General features: G+C 37.2%; 1 protein-coding gene across 1 annotated transcript in view; it reads left to right on the top strand.

The window, feature by feature from the left end:
- DACH1 (dachshund family transcription factor 1) overlaps positions 1 to 25,259 on the top strand; it is a 432,819-nt gene that overhangs the window by 358,982 nt on the left and 48,578 nt on the right. The window contains exon 7 of the mRNA XM_008144064.3: positions 23,473 to 23,624. Within this exon, the coding sequence (XP_008142286.2) occupies positions 23,473 to 23,624 (152 nt within the window). The remainder of the gene's footprint in view (positions 1 to 23,472; positions 23,625 to 25,259) is intronic.

Genomic DNA, 25,259 nt, shown 5'->3' with positions numbered 1-25,259 from the left:
TTTTATTTTATTTGCATTTCTTCCTGTCCCACAGTTTAGTCACCAGTTCCTGTGAATTTCTTGCCAGTAGCTCTGGAACTGGAGTGGCCAACTAGTTGATAACAAGGCTTTAAAAGGTAGTTTTCTAAATGGTCTGCCACCACTATTCCCATATTTCTTCTGTACCCTTATGACCTCATTGCTCACTCATGATTTTCTAGAATTCTCCTTGAAGCAAGGATTAAGGCTGGTAATGAACCTTTCTCATTGTTCATTGTTACTGTCAGCATCATTCCAGTAAGAACATTATGGGATTTAGAAGCACACAAGGCAGTGTGGTAAGAAAAAATTCTGGGTGATGTATGACATAAATGTGATTTCAAATTCTGGTTCTGTTCTTGATTAATTGGGGAACATTAGGAGAATTATTCAATCTTTTTAATACTCAGTTTCTTTCATGGTGATAAAGGAAAATACTAAACATATTTTGTGAGATACATAAAATAGTGTATTTGAAGGTCTAGTACATTGATATAATTAAAGCATTTTATAGCAATATGCTTATAATAATAAATATTTTGAAACCAATTGAATGCTGGTAATGGAGGAATAAATAAATAAAATATAGCATAGTTATATAATAGAATTCCATGTAGCATTTCAAATAAATAAATATATTTATATGAGCCAATTTAGATAAGTCTCAAAAACATAATGTTAAAAAAATATATTATTAGTGTCATGGTATTTATGTAAATTTAACTCCCAAATATGTTAAATGTTACTCATGGTTACTCACACAAATATGGATATGTCTATCTAGATCACTATATGTATATATTACCTACAGGTATATGGACTAGAATCCATCATTTTAGTTGACTCTTAGAAGAAAGGGAATGGAATGGGACTGAGGTTAACAAGATGATAAAGGTAGGAGTTATGGAACTGGGTAATTGTTTGCTTTTTTGGACATGTGAATTTCAAGATGCCTGTTCGATATCTCAGTGGAGATATGAGTCTAGAGATGAGGGTACTTTAGCCAAAAGGTCTGAGCTAAAGGTATAACTCTGGAGCCATCAGCATATAGTTGATATTTCAAGGCATGAGTCTGAATGAGATCACTAGGGAATGGGTACAGCAAAGAAAACAAGGTCAGAAGGTACCCTGTGATGTATTGAGCATGGAAGATTAGATAAAAAAAGAAAAGCAATAAAGATACTAAGAAAAAGCGGCCATTGAGATTTGGGATGAAAAAGAGGGTATATTATCCTGGTAGACAAGTGAAAAAGAGTTTTAAAAACTGGATAAATTAATGGTCAACATGTCAAGGGCTGCTGATAAGTCATGAATGGGGAGATCTAAGAATTAACACTCCGATTTGGCAATATAGGTGGCAATTAATTTTGATAAAAGTAGTTTTAGTAGAGAGGTAGGAATAAAAATTGATTAGACAGGGGAGAAGATGAGATTACAGAGAGTATCAACTCCAAAAGGAATGTGGAAATTGGGATGGTAATTGGAGGTTGGTATAAAGGGAGATTTTTTTAGATTGAAAAGGGGGTATACTAAATTATTGTCCATGTCCATGGAGTGGGGGTGAAGATGGACAAAGGGGGAGAATAATGTCAATAATGTCCTGTAAAATGTCAACATTGAAAAAATAATAAAAATGAACCTTAAAAAGGGGGGTATATATTGAACAATTCTAGAACTATTCAGCAAAAAGGGGGCAAGTCTGTAAAAAGAGGACACATTTGCAGTATTTATGTCCTAATTCCTTAGTAAACTTGAGACAGGGAAGAGAATGACTTAATATCATGATTCATTTTTGGAAAAGCTGGATCAAGAATCCAGATTGAAAAGCTTAGAGAAAATATAAACTAATTCTTCCCTCCCAGATTTTGAAACTCCATATTTAGGATGGAGATAAACGCAAATTGCAGTCAAGTAACCAAGTTACAATATAATTTTTTAGCATGTTCTCTCTTCAGTATACATGTCACTCATTCAAAATGATATAAAGAAGTACAATAAGCTTTTCTTTTCTCTTCTTTCTCTTTCCTTGAGAAAGTATTAATAGTGAGAATAACGATCAGGAGAGCCCAATATAGATGAATGAATGGAAAGAAAAGTCTTGGCTGTTCTAAATGAATTCAGGCCACGTGAATTATGTTCTAAGATATCTGGACTAAATTTATAGCTGAATTTGCTGGCCCACAGATAAGTAATCGATGAGTAAAAGAAGCTTATGAGGTTTGATTTTTTTAATAGAGGCACATTTCACAGACTGTAAAGGAAGCACCTTTATAATGATCCTGAGGAAGATTCTAAAATCATTTCTTAAAATATTTCTTAGAAAACAAGACAGTAATCACTAGGAGTGACATGGGCTTACCAGGAAAACAATCTTTCAATCTAGCCTCAGTTCTTTTCCTATTAGGGAACTATAGGAGTAAAAGAATGAAAACATTTCAGTGAACATTTATATATAAGGTTGCTTTTTTTAAATGATTAATTGTTAACAAAAATTCATGATAGAGGACCACATCTAAAGTAGATGGAGAGTTCAGAACCTTATAATAATATTTGAGACAATAAATTATATTTTTTTTCAAAAGTTATTTCTACTCTCCATATAACCTGAGTAGGTTTTCACCATGAGGTTTCTATCCTGATTGTCCTTCATCCTGATCTTTCCTCCTGCAGGCAGTCCTCTAAATGTCTTTAAATGTCCTTACTTGTCCAATTTCCTGTAAATGTCCTTACTTGCTCTAATATTCTTATTCTTGTCTTTGTTACAGTACACAACATACTGTATTACATTTGCTATTGATCCACAAATATTTGTAGAAAGCCCAATTTCTAGAAATTTGACTGGCTTGCCAACTGAATTAATTGGCAAAATAAAATGTATTAATATTTCAAGATGATTTGGTTTCCTGAAAGCTCTCTGATTAAAGTTATGATTTAATTTAACAGCTGAGAAAATGATTTTGTAAAGGAAATAACTTCCTTAAGAATATCATGGCATTTTGAAGTTATTGTTATGGTAAGCACTATATTGAAATCTCTGTGGATAATTTGTATGATGTAAAAGTTACAAGATATATTTTAGAATAGATTTATAAGAGAAAAAATAAGGATACATATCCTATCTAATCCTACCTAATAATAGACAAATATGCAAATTGACCATACCTCCGACACACCCACAAGCCACGCCCACAAGCAACGCCCACCATCCAATCAGAGCGAGCATGCAAATTAACCCAAACCAAGATGGCTACAGCCACAGAGAGCAAGGTTTCCTAGGTAACAGAGGAAGCCAAGCTTTCCACCTGCCCTTGCCAGGTCTAAGCCTCCACTCAAGCTACAAAGTTTAAATTATAGAAGGTAAACAAATTCAAACAGAAATGGCGGCAGAATGGAGCTTGAGAGAGCAGGCCAGGGTTGCTGCCAGCAACAGGGGAAGCAAAGCTTTCTGCACACCCTGGCCGGGCCCACCCACTTAAGGCAACAAAGTTTGCTTAAGGCAACAAAGGAACAAAGTTGGCTGCCAGCGGTGGAGGGAGCTGCCGGCGGTGGAGGGAGCTGCCGGCGGCGGAGGGAGCCCCAGGCTTGGCTCCGCTCCAGGCTACAAAGTTTCAGTTGTAGAAGGAAAATAAATTCCAGATACCAGGGCCTCTGCTTGCATTGCCAGGGGGCGTGACCGGCCTGCAAACCACCACAGGCCCCTTGCTCAGGCCGCCACATGCCCCAAGGGAACCCCCACCTGATCCGGGACACCCTTCAGGGCAAACCAGCTGGCCCCCACCCCTGTACCAGGCCTCTATCCTAAAGAGTAATGTGCAGATTGATCATCTCTGCAACACACAATATAGCTGCCCCCATGTGGTCAAAGATCCTGCCCCCATGTGGACACAAGATGGCCACCACAAGATGGCCAGCAGGAGAGGGCAGTTGGGAGGCACCCGGCCTGCAAGGGAGGGCAGTTGAGAAGGACCAGGCCTGCAAGGGAGGGAAGCTGGAGAGGATTAACCCTGCAGGAGAGGGCAGTTAGGGGTGACCAGGCCAGCAGAGGAGGGAAGTTTGGGGCAAACAGGCTGGCAGCAGAGTGGTTAGGGGGTGATCAGGCTGGCAGGCAGAAGTGGTTAGGGTCTTCAGGAAGGCAGGCAGGCAAGCAGTTGGGAGCCAGCAGTCCTGAATTGTGAGAGGGATGTCCGACTGCCCGTTTAGGCCCGATCCCACCGGGCAGTCGGACATCCCTTGAGGGGTCCCATATTGGCGAGGGTACAGGCTGGGCTGAGGGACAACACCCCTCCGTGCATGAATTTCATGCACCAGGCCTCTAGTAAAAGAATAATATGCAAATTGACCATCACTCCAACACACAAGATGGCTGCCCCCATGTGGTCAAAGATGGCTGCCCCCATGTGGACACAAGATGGCCACCACAAGATGACCAGCAGGGGAGGGCAGTTGAGAGGGACTAGGCCTGCAAGGGAGGGCAATTGTGGGCGATCAGGCAAGCAGGGGAGAGCAGTTGGAAGGGACCAGGCCTGCAAGGGAGGACAGTTGGGGGCGATCAAGCCTGCAGGGGAGGGCAGTTAGGGGTGACCAGGCTGGCAGAGGAGGGAAGTTGGGAGAACCAGGCCTGCAGGGAAGGGCAGTTGGGGGGGACCCAGGCCTGCAGGGGAGAGCAGGCCTGCAGGGGAGGGAAGTTAGGGGTGACCAGGCTGGCAGAGGAGGGAAGTTGGGGGAGACTGGGCCTACAGGGAAGGGCAGTTGGGGGGACCAAGCCTGCAGGGAAAGGCAGTTGGGGGGGACCCAGGTCTGCAGTGGAGAGCAGTTGGGGGGAACCAGCCCTACAGGAGAGGCAGTTAGGGGTGACCAGAACTGCAGGGGAGGGCAGTTAGGGGCAATCAGGCTGGCAGGGGAGCAGTTAGGCATCTATCAGGCTGGCAGGCGAGTGGTTAAGGGGTGATCAGGCTAGCAGGCAGAAGTGGTTAGGGGCAATCAGGAAGGCAGGCAGGTGAGCAGTTGGGAGCCAGCAGTCCTGGATTGTGAGAGGGATGTCCGACTGTTCATTTAGGCCCGATCCTACTGGACATCCTTCAAGGGGTCCCAGATTGGAGAGTGTGCATGCTGGGCTGAGGGACACACACACACACACACACACACACACACACACACACACCGTGCATGAATATCATGCACCGGGCCTCTAGTTTGTAATAATTCCCAACTAAAAAGAAGAGACTTATAAGATAAATTCTTCCTTGTAACAACTGTCTTGGGCTCAGATAGATGGAGGACATATCAGAATCTTTACAGCTATGTGTGAGTTTGAAAATGTATGCTATACTATTTTTGCTTGTTTATTTTTGTTATACTATTTCTTTAAATTATCTAATGTAAAATAACATTAAAGAGCAATGTGAGTTTTTTATGTTTGTCAAGAGAGTGCAGGAGTAAAACCTACATGTTTGATTTACTTGTTCAAGTATGTAGTTTCCAATAAAGTTGAATATTTTCATTGTTTTCAATTTTTCACTTAGTATTAAGTCATTGATGAGCTCATCTCTCAATACACATGATACTTATACTTTGCTCATTTTTTAAAATATATTTTTATTGATTTCAGAGAGGAAGGGTGAGGGAGAGAGAAATAGAAACATCAATGATGAGAAAGGATAATTGATCGACTGCCTCCTGCACACCCCATACTGGGGATGGAGCCCACAACCCAGGCATGTGTCCTATCCGGGAATTGAACTGTGACCTCCTGGTTCATAGGCTAATGCTCAGCCACTGACCTACGCTGGCTGGACTAATTTGTTCATCTTAAAGTACATGAGCAAAATGGAAAGCAATTGAAAATTTCCAGGTTGCATTCTTATAAAATCTTACATTAGGAGAAGAAATAAGTAATGAAAGGTAATTTATTTGTCAAATAACAAACATTATTTATTTGCCTAAAGCTTTTGGTGATAGTTTTAAAGTAAATTAGTTATTTAAACATAGGATAGTTATTGGTTGACTAAAGATAGAATTCTACATGCCTATATTACTATATAGATTCATATATATCTGTGTACTTGTCTAACTATGTGTGTTTACATAAACAGTCCTTTGTATATACACATACATACATATGGTATGCTTTTCTTATTTGGTGATCTTATCTATAGTAATATAATTTAACTCTTTAACATGCTATTAAGATTCTAGAACTAATATATATGTTTGTAAATTTGAGATTTCTGAAAATAAATGCACACAAACAGCCTGAAAAAATAATTTGTTTTATTTTTAAATACTTTTTAAATGTTTATTTTTTCACTGTTCACGTATTTCTTGAGAGCCTAGTAAGTGCAAGTTACCATTCAAGATATAGGAGACACAGTAGCCATAAATATAGAGAGGAATTTTGTTCTTAAGGTGCTTATATTGTAATTAGAAGAGAAAAACAATGAAGCAGTATGCAAGAAAATATCAAGTAGCAATATTGCTAGCTCGATTTGAGTTGACTATTCTAGGGGGAATGAATAGTCACATGGGTCATACCAGGGTAAAGTAGTTCTACATTTTCATGACACGTACATGATTGGAAAGAAGTGCCATTTCTGCAAGATGATCAGACATGCCCAACTGATCCTAAACATCATATGCCATAGCTTCATGTCCAGGCCTACAGAGTTCATGCAAATCTGGCCCCTTATTCCTTTAACATCTACATTGGTCACTCACCTTACACTCACTGTGTCTATCCATGCTGCCTTTCCTCAGTTCCCCTAACACACATTCTCTTTTCAGCTAAGGTTCTTTTAAAAAATATATTTATTTATTGATTTCAGAGAAGAAGGGAGAGGAAGGGAGAATAGAAATATCAATGATGAGAGAGAACCATTGATTGGCTGCCTCCTGCATGACCCTTACTGGGTATTGAGCCCGCAACCCAGGCATGTGCCCTTGTCTGGACTCAAACTTGGGACCCTTCAGTCCACAGGCCAATGCTCTGTCTACTGAGCCAACCCAGCTAGGCTCAGCTAAGGTTCTTGATAGATGTTTTATCTTCTATCTTGAATGCTAAAATTCATCATGATTACAAAAATATCTCTCAAATTTATCTGAGGCACGCATGCTATTAGTCATATACAATCTAAAGTAGAAGATAACAGGAAATACTTTAATGAAATGATTGCTTAATGGTGTGTGTTTTTAATTTGAATTTTTAAAGTAACTTAAAATGTAAAGCAAATAGTTTTTAAAATTAATATTAAAATAGGTAATAAAGAAAAACTTAAGCAAGATTTCTCATTTTTATTCAATTTTTGACATTTTTTTGAAATATATTACAAAGCTAGTAACAACAATTTTATAAATCTGCCAATATCATCTTTTTTCTTTGCAACAAAGAACAAGTCCTTATACATTGGAAATTATTGTTTTAAACTTTTACTATAGTAAAGGTCCAGGAACTTTGCATTATGTTTTTATGCTCTGAGGGTTGCAAAATAACAGCTGTGCTGATCAAGAATCCCCTTCTCGCCAAGAATGCTGACAATGACATAAACATACACTCTCAACTTTTTATATTTCCCTAAATCCTAAATATTAGTGCTCTCCTTTGCATTTTTATATGACATTGTAAGAAAGCAGTTAGTTTTTAAGGAAGAAGTCATAAAATCTCAATAGGTAAAAGGGATATAAAGGTCACTTAATTTAACCTCCTATCAATTTCTAGTTTTTATAATATTCTTGACAGGATACTCATCAAACTTTGTATGGATACTCTCTGTAATGTCAAATCTCTGGCAGACCAAAGCAGCCAAAATTGCTTTTGGAGAGATGAATCAAATGTTACTGTTTTCTACACATGCACTGGGTAGCCCCATGTGTATTTATTTAATTTTTAAAATTTGGAATTTAAAAAATAGAATTTTCAACATCATAAATAATTTTGTATGCTGGATACACATTTCTGAAAAGGCAACCCAAACCAAAAGCATTTATTATTTACTAGAGGCTTGGTGCACGAAATTTGTGCATGGATGCAGTCCCTAGGCCTAGCCTGCGATCCAAGTGGAAACTCCTGGCATGGAAGGGCAGGCCCCAGCTAACCTCTGGTCCCTGGGAAGCACCTGGGCCCCTGGACCCCGCACGCCCCCCTCCACCTGAGTCACGGTGCCCGAATCCGCACATGGAGATGCAGTGAGCGTGGCTGGACACCGCAGTCCGGGGCGCAGCATGGGCCTCTGGGCCACCCAGTGGCGCCGCAGGGAAGCTGAGTGGGCAGCACGCTCTCTCCCAGCCGGCCTGGCAGACTGGCTCCTGCGTGAACCCACAGGGAGCCTGACCCAGCCCCTTTGGTCCTGGTGGGTGCGGCCTGGCTCACCTGGAAGAGGCCGCAAGGGTGCGGGGTGGGCTTCTCACGGGTGCCCAGCACCTGAGCGCAGGGGCTTCAGCCCTGGCATCTCGGGGGAGGGTAGCAGAGGAAATGAGAGCAAACTCGGCAGACACCCCGCATTCTCACTGCACCTCCATCCCCATCACCCCTGCCCCCAGGTAGCTGGCAAGAGGACACAGCACATCGCCAACACCAGCCATGTTCTGCGCCGCCCCCTGGTGGTCAGCGCATGTCACAGTGAGCGGTCAAACTCCCAGTCAAACTACCGCCCAAGGGGACAATTTGCATATTAGGCTTTTATTTTATAGGATACTGTCTCATTCAGACTCAACTACTTAAAATGTAACCTAACCTCAGTTAAAGTTTATCTTTATTAATAAGAACTAAGAACTTAACAAATTAACTAGTTTGGGAAATACATATCTGATACAGTATATCAGATATTCAACCAATCAATAATAACAATGTATTACGTGCTAGACATTGAGGTTACACAGGTGAATAAGATGGACAAAGTTCCTTCCCTCACAGTTTTTCATGTTAGACATACTTAAGCAACACACCTGTAAAGAAATGTGTTTGTTGATAATTTTCAATGAATTTGATCATTTGAAATAGTAGTCCTGGTACAATGTGTTAGTAATTGGTTATTATGGACAGGAGGGGAAGACGAATTGTTTCAAGCCAGTGAAGCCTAATAGGTAGGAGCTTATCAAGTACCAGTATATCACCTTATATATCACCTTAGGAGACTTTTCACATTCACGTGCCACATTCCTGGTCTCAAGAGATTGTGGTAAGTTGAGGTGGAGTGTAGGGACCCATTAAAACACACCTGCAGCTTAGAAGGAGTCATTATGCTTAGTAAATTATAAGGCTTACATGGTTGGATCTATCTAGACTTAAGCTGATGTCTAGTCAGGGCAGTTGTCCCAGCAGCCTGATGTACGATATCTTATCTGAGCAGAGTAGTAACCGAGAACTATGGAAGCTCCTGGTTTGAGGAGGGAGCAACTAATGGAGATGGGAGGAGTGAGGTCTGAAACTGAGAAAGGGTGATTTAGAAAACTAAAGTTCTTCCTGTTGAAAGTGAGTTCATGGCTAGGGTTACACAATGAGGAAATTCAGGAGAGGTTCAATTAGGAAAAGTGCAGAAGACAGTTTGTGGCAATAGCCAGGATTTCATTGTAGCTGATAAAGGGTGAGGCATGACACCTGCTCCTTCTGAAGTGACTCACTTGGACAATATTTTTTTTTACTTTAAGAATCTTTAAATGAGCCTTTCTCTTTTACCTCATGCAATGCATATATATGTCAATTAAAAAGTGATATTTTCAAGATTAAATATTTTTCGCCAGGAAATTATAGACCGTGTTAGTATGTATGGTATCAGGTAAAGATATAGTGAGGAAATTTGCAGGGAGATACCTGTGTGGGATAGTTAAAGTTAGGGTTGATATTAAATGTCTATTATATTCTTGGCTGGATTTCTCTAGTCCAATGTGGAGATAATCTGGAATTCCATTTCTAAGATAGATAGCTTTGCTTCAAAAATGAATAACCATAGTAGTGGAAGTAGACAATCTGGGGAAATCTTGACTGCTTAGGATGATGATTAGCTAGGTTTTAAGGGGTAAGTTAAGCTTTGTTTAAAATTAAAGAGTGACAGAAACATATAGAGTTATAGATATAGAGGACAGATGGATGGTTTTCAGAGAGAAAGGGGGTTGGAAGGTTGGGTAAAAAGGTAAAAGGATCAAGAAGTACAGATTGGTAGTTACAAAATGGTCACGGGGATGTAAAGCACAGCATAGGGAATTTAATCAATAACAATGTAATAACTATATATGGTGTCAGATGGGTACTGGGAATATTAGGGAGAATACTTTATAAAGGATATGATTGTCTAACCCCTATGCTGTTCATCTGAAACTAATATAAAATAATATTGAATGTATACTATAATTGAAAAAAATTAAAATTAAAAAGAAAGGAGTGAAATAGAAAAGTCTGTGTTTTTTTTTTCTACTCTGAGATAATTATAAAATTATTTTATTTTGTTGGAGTATATGTTTCTTACACACATCTGAAACACATATTCAATACATTTTTCAAATGCTTGTAGAAATTTATATTTTACTCCTATAGTGTCAAAGAATCATAGGCTCCAGAACAAGGCTGCTGGGTTTGAATTTGGCTCCTCTCCTCACTAGCCAAGTTATCTTGGCAAGTTAATTAAGTTATTTTACCTCTACCTACTCATGTGTAAAATGAATATACCCCTAGTGACAGTCTAATGGGATTATTGTAAAGATTAAATGAGTTAATGCATGTAAACTGCTTAGAACATTGCTTTGCATACACAGAAAAGACTCAGTATATGCTGGATACTTTGATGATAACAATGATGACCATTATCATACCAATGCCCCTGACTTTTTTTAAAACAAAGGAGTTAATAGAATTTTACTGAGTAAAATTATTTTTGTTAAAAACATTTTACTATGGAAAGTTTCGAACAAATAGAAAGTTAGAATGGGATAGTGCAGCCCCCATAGACCTATCCCTGATTCTTCTTTAACAATGCTCATCTCAAGTCCAGACTTGCTCCCTCAGTCTCTCCACCTATTCCTTCTCTTCCCCAGATTATTTTGAAGCCAATTCCAAACATATTTTATTTAATCTTTTTTTTTTTCAGTGAGTATCTCTTAAAGTTAAGGACTCTTTTCCTTAACTCTCAATCACCTTACCGTTATCACTCCTACAATCCCCTAGTAGTTATTAACAACCTGTCAGGCTTGACATTTCTCCAATTGTCACACATGCACGTGTGTTTGTGGGTCCACATATCCTTGGAATGATTCAAAATGTTATTCTTCCTTTGTGTTTTCTCTAAATATTACTGTAGCTGCTAATTAAAAAAAAAGAGAGAGAGAGAGAGAGAGAAATGAGAATTTACAGACATTTGAAAAACATTGGGTCAATCACGTTTGGGGTGTTTCATCTGAAAAATCAATCTATACCAAATGATTTCCAAAGATAACTTACATTTTTTTTTAATAATTCCATGATAATTTTAGCCTAAAACCCATATGAGAATCAGAGTTTAAATATTCCATAATGCGAAAGCTATTTTATATTTCCGGAGGATAATCTGGGAATTGTGCTGTTTTATTCACTTAGCAATAAGATTCATTTTCAGTTTGGAGACTCATAAATGAAATAGAACTGTGCAGAGGTGACAGGAAACCAAGATAGCAAACCATGGCACCCTGTGAGCGTGCCCAGTGTTTCTCCTCATTTTCTCTTTGCTTCTAAAGTAATATTAATTTTGAAGAGGCCTTGGATTCATGTGACAGCTCCTTTCCCCTGCCCCCAGAAAATTCTCAAAACACATTTCAGAAACTCATTTTTGGCAGATGTAAATTTAAGTAAATTGGCCAAGGTCATAGCACAATAAGGGCAGAGTTATCAAGGGAATGCAGTTTCCTGCTTTTCCACCATCCATGAAATTAGAGTAACTCCACCCCTTAAAATGAAAGAGTCTACTTTTCCTCTCTCTCTCTCTCTCTCTCTCTCTCTCTCTCTCTCTCTCTCTAACTCTGAAATTATGAACTATGATTTGGAATTTTTTTTAAACCATTAACTGAGGTTCTCAAAAGTGGTCTTTTAGGACCATGAAATGTTTGTGTGTGCATTATTCCAAAGACTATTACTGCATATATTACAACCTGTACAATTTGCTTTCAAAGGAGAGTGCATTTTTTGTTTGCGCTGAACCATCAGATTTTCTTTTCATGCACTATGACATGATGAAGCTATCTGTAAGAACAAAACTAGTTCACTTTCCATGGGCAAGCACAGACTGTAAAGTGGATTATTAAAGTACACAGAAATAGAAAATTAGATCAGAAGTGATGTTTTACTGTGAGATCTTCTTTGGGCTTTACAAAATAAGAAAGAACTAACCTTGTTCTATTTTTGAGTCCTGAAAACAAACCCTCATAGCAGGCATATCACCTTTAATTAGGTTTCTGCTTTGGGGAAGCATTTTACCAGCCCCCTTTCATTTATTTTTAATGATGTTATCACTAACAGGCAAACAGTCCCTTAATAAAACAAAAACAGTTTCTATATAAAGCCTGGTGTACATGTCCTGAGTCAGTCATCTAAAAACAAATGTTATGATTGTTTCCGTTGTGCTCTTAGAACCCTTAATGGCCCTACTGTGCAGATATGCAAAACATCAGCCTAGTAAATATAACCTTGCCTGTTATGCAGCTTTCAGTAAATGCTTTCCCACACTCACTTGCAATATCAGCAGTGAGGTTAAACCTACAGAGCCATGGAAAAGACAGAAAGGTCAGTTAAGTGGATCTTTTCAACCTAAGATACACCAGCTCTTTCATGAACATTTATACTTATGACTTGAGAAACAAACCACCCAAAATGTTTTAAAGATAAATCGTGTGTGTGTGTGTGTGTGTGTGTGTGTGTGTGTGTGTGTGTGTGTGTATGTATGTCTGTGGGACTATGTGTGTGTGTTTAATGAATAGTGCCGTTCCATTTTTGCCAACCAATTCCAAGTAGTCGGGGGGCGGGGGGGATATTCATAGATATCTGTGTACCTTTACTTCCATCTTAATTGCCAAGGGCAGTGATGAGTTTGCTGTCAAGGCCAAGTTTGAAAATATCTATCTATATTAATAAAAGGGTAATATGCTAATTAGACCGGGAACCCTTCTGGGAGACCTTCTGGACTTCCTTCCAGACAAAGCTATGGTGGCAGAGCCGAGGCAGAGGCGATCAGGCCAGCAGTTGTGTGTGTGTGTGTGGGGGGGCAGTTGGAGGTGATCAGGCCGGCGGGGGGTGGGGGAGGCAGTTGGGGGTGATCAGGCCAGAAAGGAGTGCAGTTGGGGGTGATTAGGTCAGCAGGCAGAGTGGTTAGGGACAATCAGGCAGGCAGGCAGGTGAGCGGTTAGGAGCCAGTGGTCCCGGATTGCAAGAGGGATGTCCGACTGCCGGTTTAGGCCCGATCCCTGTGGATTGGGCCTAAACCGGCAGTCAGACATCCCTCAAGTGGGTCCCAGATTGGAGAGGGTGCAAGCCAGGCTGAGGGACACCCCCCATGCACAAATTTCATGCACCAGGCCACTAGTATATATATAAAAGGCTAATATGCTAAGTGTTCATCAGGGTAATGATGTCATGTAGCAATGCCTGGCTTCCTCTACCTAGTGACTAGCCTCCTTGCAGTTTCTTCCAGGAACATGACTTACTTTATACCCAAGTGGAAACATTTTACACTTTAACCATATGTCTGTGAAGCATTTTTCCCATGCCTCATCTCATTTGATCCTCACAGAAGTCCTAGAGTAGGTAGATAGGAGACTTGGTGGAATCCTATTTTCTTTTCATTAGCCGGAAAACAAAGATTTAGGAAACTTGACCTGACTGAAAAGAAGTAAGAAATGGTGAACCTTGAAAATGACTTCATGTTTTCTCACTGTGTAGAATATAGTCAAACACTACTGCAGTTAAATATTTTACCCTTTGTTCTCCCTGCGTGATCTACAATAATAATCTGCTTTGTGTTGATATTTACTGCTGTGTTTCTGACAATTACCTGAAAGAGAAGTTGGGGTGTTTCACTAGGCTGGAAAAAGTTTAGCTAAATCAGAAAGCAGGTCTAATTAAGCAAGTTTATTCTATATATATAAAAGGCTAAGTTGACTCACGCATGCGTGATACATATAAAGCTTTCGCTGGTGCCAATTGCACACGTGTATTTTTATCTATCTTTGTAGGTCGTGAATTTGGTTGACACTTCTATTATAGAGAAAGGGTGAATAGCAATATTAAAATATTTCTTCTAATTAATTTCCTTTCAATGTGCACAAATTTGTGCACGGGGCCACTAGTTAAATATATACCTAGATTCAGAGTTTTCCTCATCCATAAATGTTTGAAATATAAACGCAGAATGACTAGAATTTAAAGACTGTAGTTTGAGACTAATGGTAGAAAATAGATGATCTCTTTAAAAATACAAAGTTTTTAGGGCACTTTGGATGCCTGTTATTCTTGAGCTATTATACGTGGGTGCTGTCCTCATAGTCCTTCTTGGCTTCCCCCTGTTTAAATTTTCCAATATCCAATGTCAATTCCAAGTGTACCTTGCTGTGGGGATTTTAGCTTTCTTGTTTACTCTCCTCTCAACTTGCATGATCTATATATAATCTCTTCTTTTTCTAAATAACCACTTGGTGCCATTTGAATCAATCTTTTGGCACATAACATTATTGTGATTATAATTGCATACATTTTAAAAATCTTCTTCTTAGAGATTCCTCCTAACCCAAGATAATGTCTGCGAAATTGCCTTGTAATCAATAGTGTGGTTTTCCAATAGAAAGCAGTTTTAGTTTTGCTATCATGAATGCGGTGTAACCTCCGGGTAAGCAGAGACTACTATATACTTCTCATTTCTGCATGTTGCACTCTTCCATCTTTTGCCTCCTTTCATCTCATTCACATATTCTTTCAACAGAAATTAATATGTGCTTACTCTATGTTTGAGGGCTGAGACTAGTTATTCTTATGAGGCCTGGTCCCTAACTGTCATCATCATTTCAGAGGTCAACTATCCCAAAGTTAAGAAACACAGATAAAGGTGAAAGTTGCATATGTATGTAATAAAGACTTTATGAATTAAATTAGGCAGAACTGTGAGTCTGGTATATTTTTTTTAACACACCTGCAGCATCTTGCCAAACATGCACTTAAAATGATCTCCTTCCCATAATAACTATTTTCCTTTATTCACCCAAACTCAATAATTCAGGGTTCTAATATTAGTTCATTCAAGTAGATCCATGGAACCTCTTAAGTTTGTTTTTATGCTCCTCACAGTCTATTCTTTTCAAAATCTGTACCCATTGCTTTCTGTGTAAGTCAACTTACCCTTTTCTTTTAGGTCCTGCTACCTGAAGAGAAATTGATAAACTAATTCATACATTTTGCCCTTTCTCAAGTTACTTATAATTAATTTTAACTGTTCACGGAACTAACTCAAGGTTAGTTTGCATAAGGCAACTGTAATAATATATAGCAATTATTTTATTGTTGACATGATACTTCATTATCACAAGCTTCGGGGATAAATAATATAGAAACAGAGAAACCAGGGGCTTATGGTATAAGACCAAGATTGTTCCATGGCACATTGAAGCCAAGTTTACAAAAAGAAACTTGTAATCGATTTAGTTGGTTTGTAATTATTAATACTTTACATTTATTAGTATTTTATATTTTACAAAGAAGTTTTACATAAATAATCTAAATAGATGTAAACTATAATTCTTTGAGTTTGTAATCACCCCTTTAATAAATAAGGCAAATGTGTTTCATAGAACATATGAGAAGGATTCTGAGCTCTAGTATTTGGTAAAACTTGGTAAACCAGAGCTTGAACTCACACATTCTGAATCTACCCTGATTTGCTTTTAATTTTGCCAGTCATCACATTTAATGTGATAGCTGTATCACATTATGGTGATAATTTCATAAAATTTTCTGGAGTCATTTTGAGTGCAGAATTTGAAAAATGGGCTTAAAGTTAACTATAGAAAACAAGCTTTATTTCATGAGACCCCTGGATATTTTATAAGAATTGAAATAGATACATGAAAGCCATGCAAATAAATTTTAATGTACATTTTGGAATTCTTTATTTTGTGAGAATATGAAAATAGAAAGAAAGAAAATTACATGGCCATTATCTGATTTATGATTACACTAGAGGTCCGGTGCATGAAATTCGTGCACGGATAGGTCTCTAGACCTGGCTAGCGATCAGGGCTAATGGGGGTCTTCCTTCCTCCAGCTGCCGGCTGCCAGCCAGGGGCCTTCCTTCACTCCACGCTGTCCCCTTGTGGTCAGCACACGTCATAGTGAGTGGTTGAACTCCTTGGTCAGTGGAACTCCCGAGGGGACAATTTGCATATTAGCCTTTTATTTTATAGGATTGGGGGATTGCATTTTTAAACCTTATTATTAGTTTCTATTGCCAAATTAAAACCAGAGTTGCTAAAGCAGGAATGAACCACAATTGAGGTTATGATTGAACTCAATTTAAATGGCTGTGTTTTATCTGGATATAAGTTTCAAATATTTTTAAAAGTATCAGTCCTTAAATTTTTAGATTATTTATGACTCTATTCCAATTCAATAATGTGGCTAATGAGTTTACAAAAACACAAATACATTTATCTTTCTATATAATTGTGATGTATATATAACATCAATACAATCATGCTGTATATTTAACAAAATGAAAAAATATGTTTTTATAAATAATTATTCACTTTTGTATAGAAACTACCATACTCAAGGCTTTGTCAACATTTTTTTTCACTCTGCTAGTATAGAAATATAGCTTTCTCATGCAAACTCCCAGAACACGTGTAAACTTTAAACACGGAGATTTTCCCTTTTAATAATGTTGCTATCTATTCCACATCAAGAGGAATAAATGTGAACCCACTTGGAATATATGATTTTCTAAAAGTGAGTCTTTTTTAGTTGGTTTTATGATGTAATAGAAGACATCAGAGACAAAAATATAAACACACATACACACATACATATTTGAAAGAAAATATATAATTCCAACCCAAAAGGATTAGTTATGAAAATAACAACTGAATTAGATTTTATTAACAGGAAAGAAAACATTTTAAAGCAGAGGCCTCCTTTTTTTAAACAACATTGTTCCTTCGGATATCCTGCTAAATTGTTATGTGTGATAAGATTGCAGAAAAAAAAGCTTGTCTTACAGAGTCATCAATCTTACTGATAGTCAGTTATTGAGAAGTGACTTTAAAATATGAGCAAAATCCTGAAATGAAGTGATGAGAAGAATGAAATAATATTCGTTTATACTTTATTGATTTTGGAATTTTAAGACTATTTGCTTCTCTTCATATATATTTTTTCTTTATATTATCTATTATTGTAATTGATGTTAGCTGATTATATGTTACTATAATACCATTATACTTATTACACAATTATTAATATGTTAATCAGTAGATATTTTTCTGGCCAAATAATGAAATTATTTGTTAGCTTGTAATACATGCTGTTCTATTTTCTTAAGAAAAATACCATAGTTTCCTGTAACTGAATTAAAATGCAAAAATATTTTAAAGTTAATAACCATTTAAATTTACTTTGGAATTTAAAAATAATGGGAACTCTTGAGGACTGGCTTAACTACTAGTCCCCTATGGATGTGGAGTACTTAGAAAAAGAATAGTACCCTAGTTAATACAGATTTCAAAAATGCTTACTTTATTCCCTGGTCAGTGCCCCCTTTGCCTCACCTAATTTGCCATTCCAGGTGTTGGGAGTGCTTGTCTTATATATAGTTGAAGTATTTCCTAATTTAATAAAATAAAGCAGCATAATTTAAGGATTCTTACAGAATTAAGTTTGTAAACCTAAGTAATCAATAACTTGCTCTGAAATTTTATGTTTGTGCTTTATGTTATTTTTGTTGACTGATTCTTTTTCAAATATAATCATAGATATTCATAACCTTTTGAAACCTGTATTCAAGAAGATACTGACTTTTCTTATTCCAAAGAGATGTTACCATTCTCTAGTCAATATTGATGAAGTCTCTACTTTTTAGAAATGTGTATAAGAAATAATAGGGAATGTGGAATTATAGATTTGAGTGATACTAAAATTTGTCTCATTAAAGCTGCTAGGTTTTTAAAAATGAGAAAAGGAAGGTTGACTTTGTTGTATTTCAACAGTCACTGAAAGTAACTAGATAGGAAGTCATTTTTTTCCTATACTCCAAAGTATTAAAAGAAAACTGTTACATACTGTTTTACTTATCTACAGCTGTGTAACAAATTACAACTAAACTGAGTGGCTTAAACCAGTAAACATTTAAAAATCTCATAGTTTCTATGGATCGCGAATCTGGGTGCAACTTAGCTGGGTGCCTCTGGTTTAAGGCCTCTGATGAGGTTGCAGTTATGCTGTCAGCTGGGCTGCCGCTCACTTAAAGGCTCAACTGGGACATAAAGGAGACATCGTACTTGTAATGGAATAGCACTCAGACCTAAGAAAAGATAAAACACTACCATTTGCAACAACATGGATGGATCTTGAGAATACCATGCTAAGCAAAATAAGTAGGAAAAAGTCAAGAACCATATGATTTCACTCATATGTGAAATAAAAAACTTGAAGTAACAAATGAATAAACCAGGCAAACAAAAACTCATAGACATGGACAACAGTATGGTGGTTACCAGAGGGGAAGCGGGGGTTGATGGGGGCGGGGGAGCAAAGGGTAAAGGAGTCAAATATATGGTTGCAGAAGGAAAGCTGGCTTTGGGTAGTAAACACACAATGTAATATACAGATGATGCATTATAAAATTGTATACTTGAAACATATAATTTTACTAACTAATGTCACCCCAATAAATTTAATAAAACAAAGTCTCAGCTGCGCAAGGGTAATCTGCTTTGAAACTGACTCACGTGGTTTTTGACAGGCCTCCATCCCTTGTCATGTTACCCCCACAGGGCTGTCTCATGACTTGATAACTGGCTTCCACCAGGGTAAGAAATGCAAGAGAAAAAGAGGGAAAGAGATATAGGAACTGCAGACTTTTTATAACCTAATCTCAGAAATGGCATCCCATCACATTTGTTTTATTCTATTTGTTAGGTCTAACTCAGACTAAAGGGATAGTTCTTGGGAGAATTAAGTATAGTAGTAGGGAACAATCATGAGAGGCTATCTTAGGGGCTATTACATGCCCAGAAAAAATAGTCCCCGAGTACTTGTCAAGTAAATTAAAATATTTATTTGTTATTTAACTCTTTAAATAAATATATATATACATATATATGTGTGTATATATGTATATGTGTGTGTATATATATATATATAAATTTTAATTTTAGAGAGAGGGGAAGGGACAGGGATAGAGAGATAGAAACATCAATGACTCCTGCATGCCCCTACGGGGATCGAGCCCACAACCCCGGCATGTGCCCTGACTGGGAATCAAACCAGGAACCTCTTGACTCATGGGTCAATACTCAACCACTGACCCACCCCTGGCCAGGCATATTATTTAACTCTTTACACTAAAACATCTCCCAGATAATGAAAATAGAATGTGGGCTCTTGATTAAATAATAGTAGTCTGTGTATGTGATTCTTGCTCATTTTATACTGTGGAAGAGTATGCCCTTGTACTTGTGCAATATGCCGTGAAGTCTTAAGGATTGAAAGGGGAAGATGGTTCAAACATATGTACACACAGAACAAGAAAGGGAGAGAGAAGACAGAAAGATAAAAAGCAAATGTGGGAAAATGGAAAAATTGGTGACTTGGGGTAAAGAGTTGAAGTCGTTTCCCAGGTCTCTTGTAACAAAAGGCCACGATCTTGGGGGCTTAAAGCAACAGAAATTTATTTCCTCACAGTTCTCGAGGCCAGGAGTATAAACTCAAGGTGTCTGCAAGGACAAGCTATCTTCAAGAGGCTATCAAAGAGAATCTATTCTTTTTCTCTTCGAGCTCTGGTGGCTGTCAGCATTCTGTGACTGGCTACAACATTCTGAGCTCCTCTGTCTTCTCTTTGCCTCCTCCTCTACTCTGTGGACCTCTCTGTCTCTCTCAAATCTCCCTCTGACTTTCTCTTTTAAAGAAAGACTGGAATTAGGGTGCATCCTAAAAGCAGGATGATCTCTTCATCTCAAGAGCCTTAACTTAGTTCCATCTGTGAAACCCCAGTTTACAAATAAGCTAGCATTACTAGGTTCCAGGGATTAGACAAGGACATGTATGTTGAGGGTCTACTATCCAACCAACCACATCATTATAAAGGAATTCTTTGTACAATTTTTGTAATTTTTCCATAAGTTTCACATTATTTAGGAGCACAATTTTAAAGAATGAAAAACAGATTACATTGTCAAATACTATAATCAAAGATCCTAATATCTGACATGCCAACCTTCTTTTAAAGATAAAACTCAAAAATATGTACAATATACAAAATTGGAATAATGTCCTTTGTGAATTTGTGCTTCAGCATCATTCATTGTTTGAAGTCTTTAGAGATTATGTGATGTCAAAACTCTCTTCCATGTTGTCTGGTCTCTCAAACTTTTACTTTAATCTTCTTAGAACATTTAAGATATCAAAGGTCACTTTTATTTTAAAAGGAAGAATCCTGTTCTCAATTTCACTCTTTGTAGGCAGACTAACTGAGACTTTCTATGATGCTAATTGTCACAAGATGACAACTTCTTCTAAGGTAGTAGGGTTTTGATACCCCCAAATATTTTGTCTTGTTTGTTTGATCTTTGATTAGTTTGTTTTCTTTTATATAATGTTTATTGATCTTAAGAATCACCCTTTGAAAAGATTTTTAAGCAGTCACTCACTCTGCCCTAAATTTGATTGTTTGTTAGAGTTAAAGTGACTGTATGTAATATCTCTACTATGTAAAATAATAAATGAATTAATTAAATCAAATAAGTCAATACCAAATAATAGTCTACTCACATATAGCTGAAAGCATGAGAACCAAGATGAGCATTCAATTGAAGCAACTGCAGAAAAAATATGAAACATATATATGCACAATTTTAATCTAATACTGAGAAAAATGAATAGTAATGGAATAAGGATGGAAGACAAAATGCTTTGCTAACTATAATAATTAGGTATTTAATGATTGGGATTGGTCATTCTAGAAAATGCTTCTTGAGGCTTACAGATTGTGGGGTTTTTCAGTATTCTCTCTCCAGTGTCTATCCCCAGCACATTATTTATGTTAAGTAAACATTGGCTACATGAATGCATGTATCACGAGTGATTTAATTGATTAATTCACACAATAAGCGAACATAGTCAAACTTAAATGTTTTGAAGTTTAAATCATCATGGGATGATGGAACTTCTAAATAAAGGTGTGTGTATATGTGTGAGTGTGTGTGTAGCCATACATATGATGCTTTTTTCTTGGATAACCTTTAAGAAATGTGGAGTCACAGACTAAAGCTGAACACAATCTCAGGTGCTCATCTGGTTCTATGCCTTTCTTCAGGAGACAAGCAATTATTATCCCCATGATCTATTAAGCCACATGTTCTTTAGCATGTGACAGCTAAGGTGATGCTGATCAAAAAATATTGCTCTTCATTCTTAAACAATTTCACATGCACAAAGATGTTTAACAAGCGCCTTTTCAGAGATGTTGTGAGAAAACACTAGCAGCCGTGGTCCGGAGGAGTAATTTATGACAGCGAGGTAAATGGTGTCCAAGATCACCTTGATCACATTAGCCATGCCCTGCTGTCTCTCTTTAACCCTGTTGACAAGTGGACTAAAAAAAGAAAATAAGAACCCAATGCATCCTACTTCAGATGCTTCCTCCTTTTCTTCCTCTGGCACCTGCTGCCTCAGATCATCTGTTAGTAAGTGAACAGAGAAGGGACTGGAAGGGAAAACTGCAGAGGAGGGAGTGAGTGAGTGAGTGAGTGAGTGAGTGAGCGAGTGAGAGAGTGAGTGAGTGAGTGAGTCAAGAGTGTGGTTAATAGAAGTCCTTGTGTTCATTGTTCCCCTCCCCAACTTCTCTTCCCTTTTAGTTCATTAACTGGAAATGTGGCAGGCGAGGGAGGTGAATTTAACTTGTTCTGACATTAGTTACAGACAGAGAAGTATAGCAGCTTCCATAGACTTCTGCCCCAGAGAGAGGTAATTGGAAAACATGTTGTGTGGTTAAGTGTTGTAATGAAAAATAAAGAAATGATTGAGAACAGTGGAATCAAATTATAAGCATAAATGCAGGTGTGCTGAAGTTTCTAGCCACTTGCAAAATTGAGAAATACTATCAGGATTGTGCAAATACATTGTGCTAATTAATTTTCCTGGCGTGAAATAAAATAGTTATAAAATTGAGAATTCTGCCATGAATAAAATCTTCTCTGTGATATGATAAACTAAAATAAGCCATACTTGGTATCTATCTTAAATGAAACTGAACATATATAACTAATAAAGAACTAAATAAAAAGATTTCATTATAAGAGTAAAAATAATTTATATTGGAGCTTTACTCTAAGTTGCTTAAAATGATGAAAGATATTCAGTAAACAAAGTAAAGACTGATTTATCTTAGAGGACTTTATATTTGGCTTTTAAAAATATTGTTATGGAAGCTGTATTATCTTACCCTTCTTTAGAACCCTTCTTCAGGGTCGGTATGTGGGTGAGAAGAGATCAACCAGAGAAGTTGCATGCATATATGCATAACCATGGACACTGATAATAGGGTGGTGAAGGCCTGGGGTTGGGAGGAGGGAGAAGGGGGGCTAGAAGAGGTCAGTGGGGGAAAAGGGGGGATATATGTAATACTTTCAACAATAAAAATTAAAAAAGAAGAATTAGACCTTTAGTTTTAATGATATTGAATAATTCAGTTATAACTTAGAATGATTATATTTTATTCCACTTTGTCTTTTTAGATGTGAAATGAAAGGTTTTATTTGTACAATCTTTTGTAGATTTCTTAAGAATATATTTGAACAAATCATTGACATAAAGGGTTAATTGAGAAAGAAACATACTAATATGCAATGTATTTCTCTTATATGGAGCTCTAGAAAGATTCTATTGTCAATCCAAACAGAGCAAACTAAAATGAGATAATTGGGAAGGTGCCCATAAAGTCAGCCTGAATATATTATCACAACTATATATGAGATAATATTTGTTTTAAAAAGATTCTATGGCACTGTAAACTCAGTCTCATTAGAGACTGCATTTAAAAGGCTTATAAAGTTACTCATTAATGTTATCTTGTTGTATCTCCACAGCTTTTTCATTAAAGAAAATTCAGCAGAAAGCATTTTCTCCTGATAGCAGGAACCAATTTGCAATAAATGTTCTGGAAACCACTAGGGAAGCCATTACTGAGGTCTAATAAAAACAGACAAGCGTAACTTGTTCTATATTTTTGTTTCAATCACATACAGATGAGACCCCGCTTTCCACACCAACTGCAAGAGACAGCCTTGACAAACTTTCTCTAACTGGGCATGGACAACCACTACCTCCCGGTTTCCCATCTCCTTTTCTGTTTCCTGACGGATTGTCTTCCATAGAGACCCTGCTGACTAACATACAGGTAGGCCTTTTTGCAATCTGCAAGAAAGGAACATAAAAACCCAGTTGCAGAGTTTCCAAAGTCATACTACTCCAGTTTAATCTACTCATGAGTTTGACTGAACCATGGTATTGAACTTTTTCCAGCAATTTTAGATTTTAAACTTGCTACTCTAATCAAATGGGTTTAGAAATACACAATATGTATGATAAGCCTCAAAAAACACTTACATGAAAATGACCTAGGTGTTTTAAAACTCACGTTGCCTAAATGTTCTTGTTGTCGCTGACTAATGGGAAGAATTTAAATGTTTAAGTTTGTCTGATTTACTAAATGACGGCACACTAGTTCTAATAAATATTTAGTTATTTTTAAACTGTTGGACTTCCAGTGAGGAAATGATATGTTTAGCCACTTAAATACATCTAGTATGAAGGAATCCAAAAACATCTCTTCTTTCATAAGTAAGTTTGTTGCAGTTAATAGGGTTTCTTCAAAGAATAGACTTCAAAAAGCCATACAAAACTTTCCACGGATTTCCTATGTAGTCCTCAGGATGTATATTTTATGTACAGTACATTATGAATCAAAAATACTTGCAGTTAACAATAACAGAGAGCATGGAGCCAAGTAATAAGAGTGTGTGGGATAAAAGAAAGCCTAATTTTCTTGCCCACACATGAAGTTATCATGTGGGCCCCAGATGGGGATTTTTGCCATCTATTTCTCCACATTTGGAGTAGCTAGTAGTATGAATGTGCTTGCAGATACTGTGCTGATAACATATATTTTTTCAATTTTTACTCTAGCACTCCATCCTTGGTGATATTTTTCTGTACACATTTCCTACCAAATTAAACTTTCTCCCAGTAGAAATGTAATTAATTTTATTTACCTCTCCAAGGATATAACAGAAGGCCTTTAATGGAACATATCTTCTCATATATTAATGTGGCATTTTTAATACTAATGTAATTAGAGTCTCCAGAACTGTATTCAACTTTAAGGTTTTATATCTCAGTAATTGAAATAAATCATCAATCTGCCCAAATTTAATCAAGGCCAAATAGCTGATTATATTTTAAAGTAAACATAATACTTTTTCTAAATTTGACTCATAGTATTTTTGCTATGAGATAGATTTTTACAATTTCTCTCTTTTGTTAAATTAAATGCTTTCAGAAAATATCCCTCAACATTTTTGAATTTGCATTGTGACAATAAGGGAACAACTCACTTTTTTAATGTATACAACTCTATGTGAAGCAAACAAACAAAAAAGTGAGGCATTTACTTAAAATCCTCCATCTAGTTGTGTGTATCTTCACTAACTAAAACCTCTTTAACCAGGAAAGTGGCAATTTCATTTCATTTTAATTTCGGCAGAGAAAACATTTCTGTGTTTCTTCAGTGTAAAAGCAGCTTGCACACCTGGAGAGCGGGTTGCCTGTGGCCTCCTCTGCTGTGTGGATACCACGTCTCTAGAAGAAATACTGTCCATTTGGAAATGTTCACCCACCCCAGCCCAGTGTTACCCAGACAAGAAATGATATCTACGTCACCTCAAATTATAACTATTTCTTTAAAAAAAAAAAAAAAAGGAAGGAAAACCCTAGTTTTACCATGTATACATTTAGACACTGTTTATTTTATAGA

Source organism: Eptesicus fuscus, chromosome 8 (genome assembly GCF_027574615.1).
Source record: "Eptesicus fuscus isolate TK198812 chromosome 8, DD_ASM_mEF_20220401, whole genome shotgun sequence".
In the NCBI taxonomy this organism is placed as follows: Eukaryota; Metazoa; Chordata; class Mammalia; order Chiroptera; family Vespertilionidae; genus Eptesicus; species Eptesicus fuscus.
This window is presented reverse-complemented; position numbering and strand designations above follow the sequence as displayed.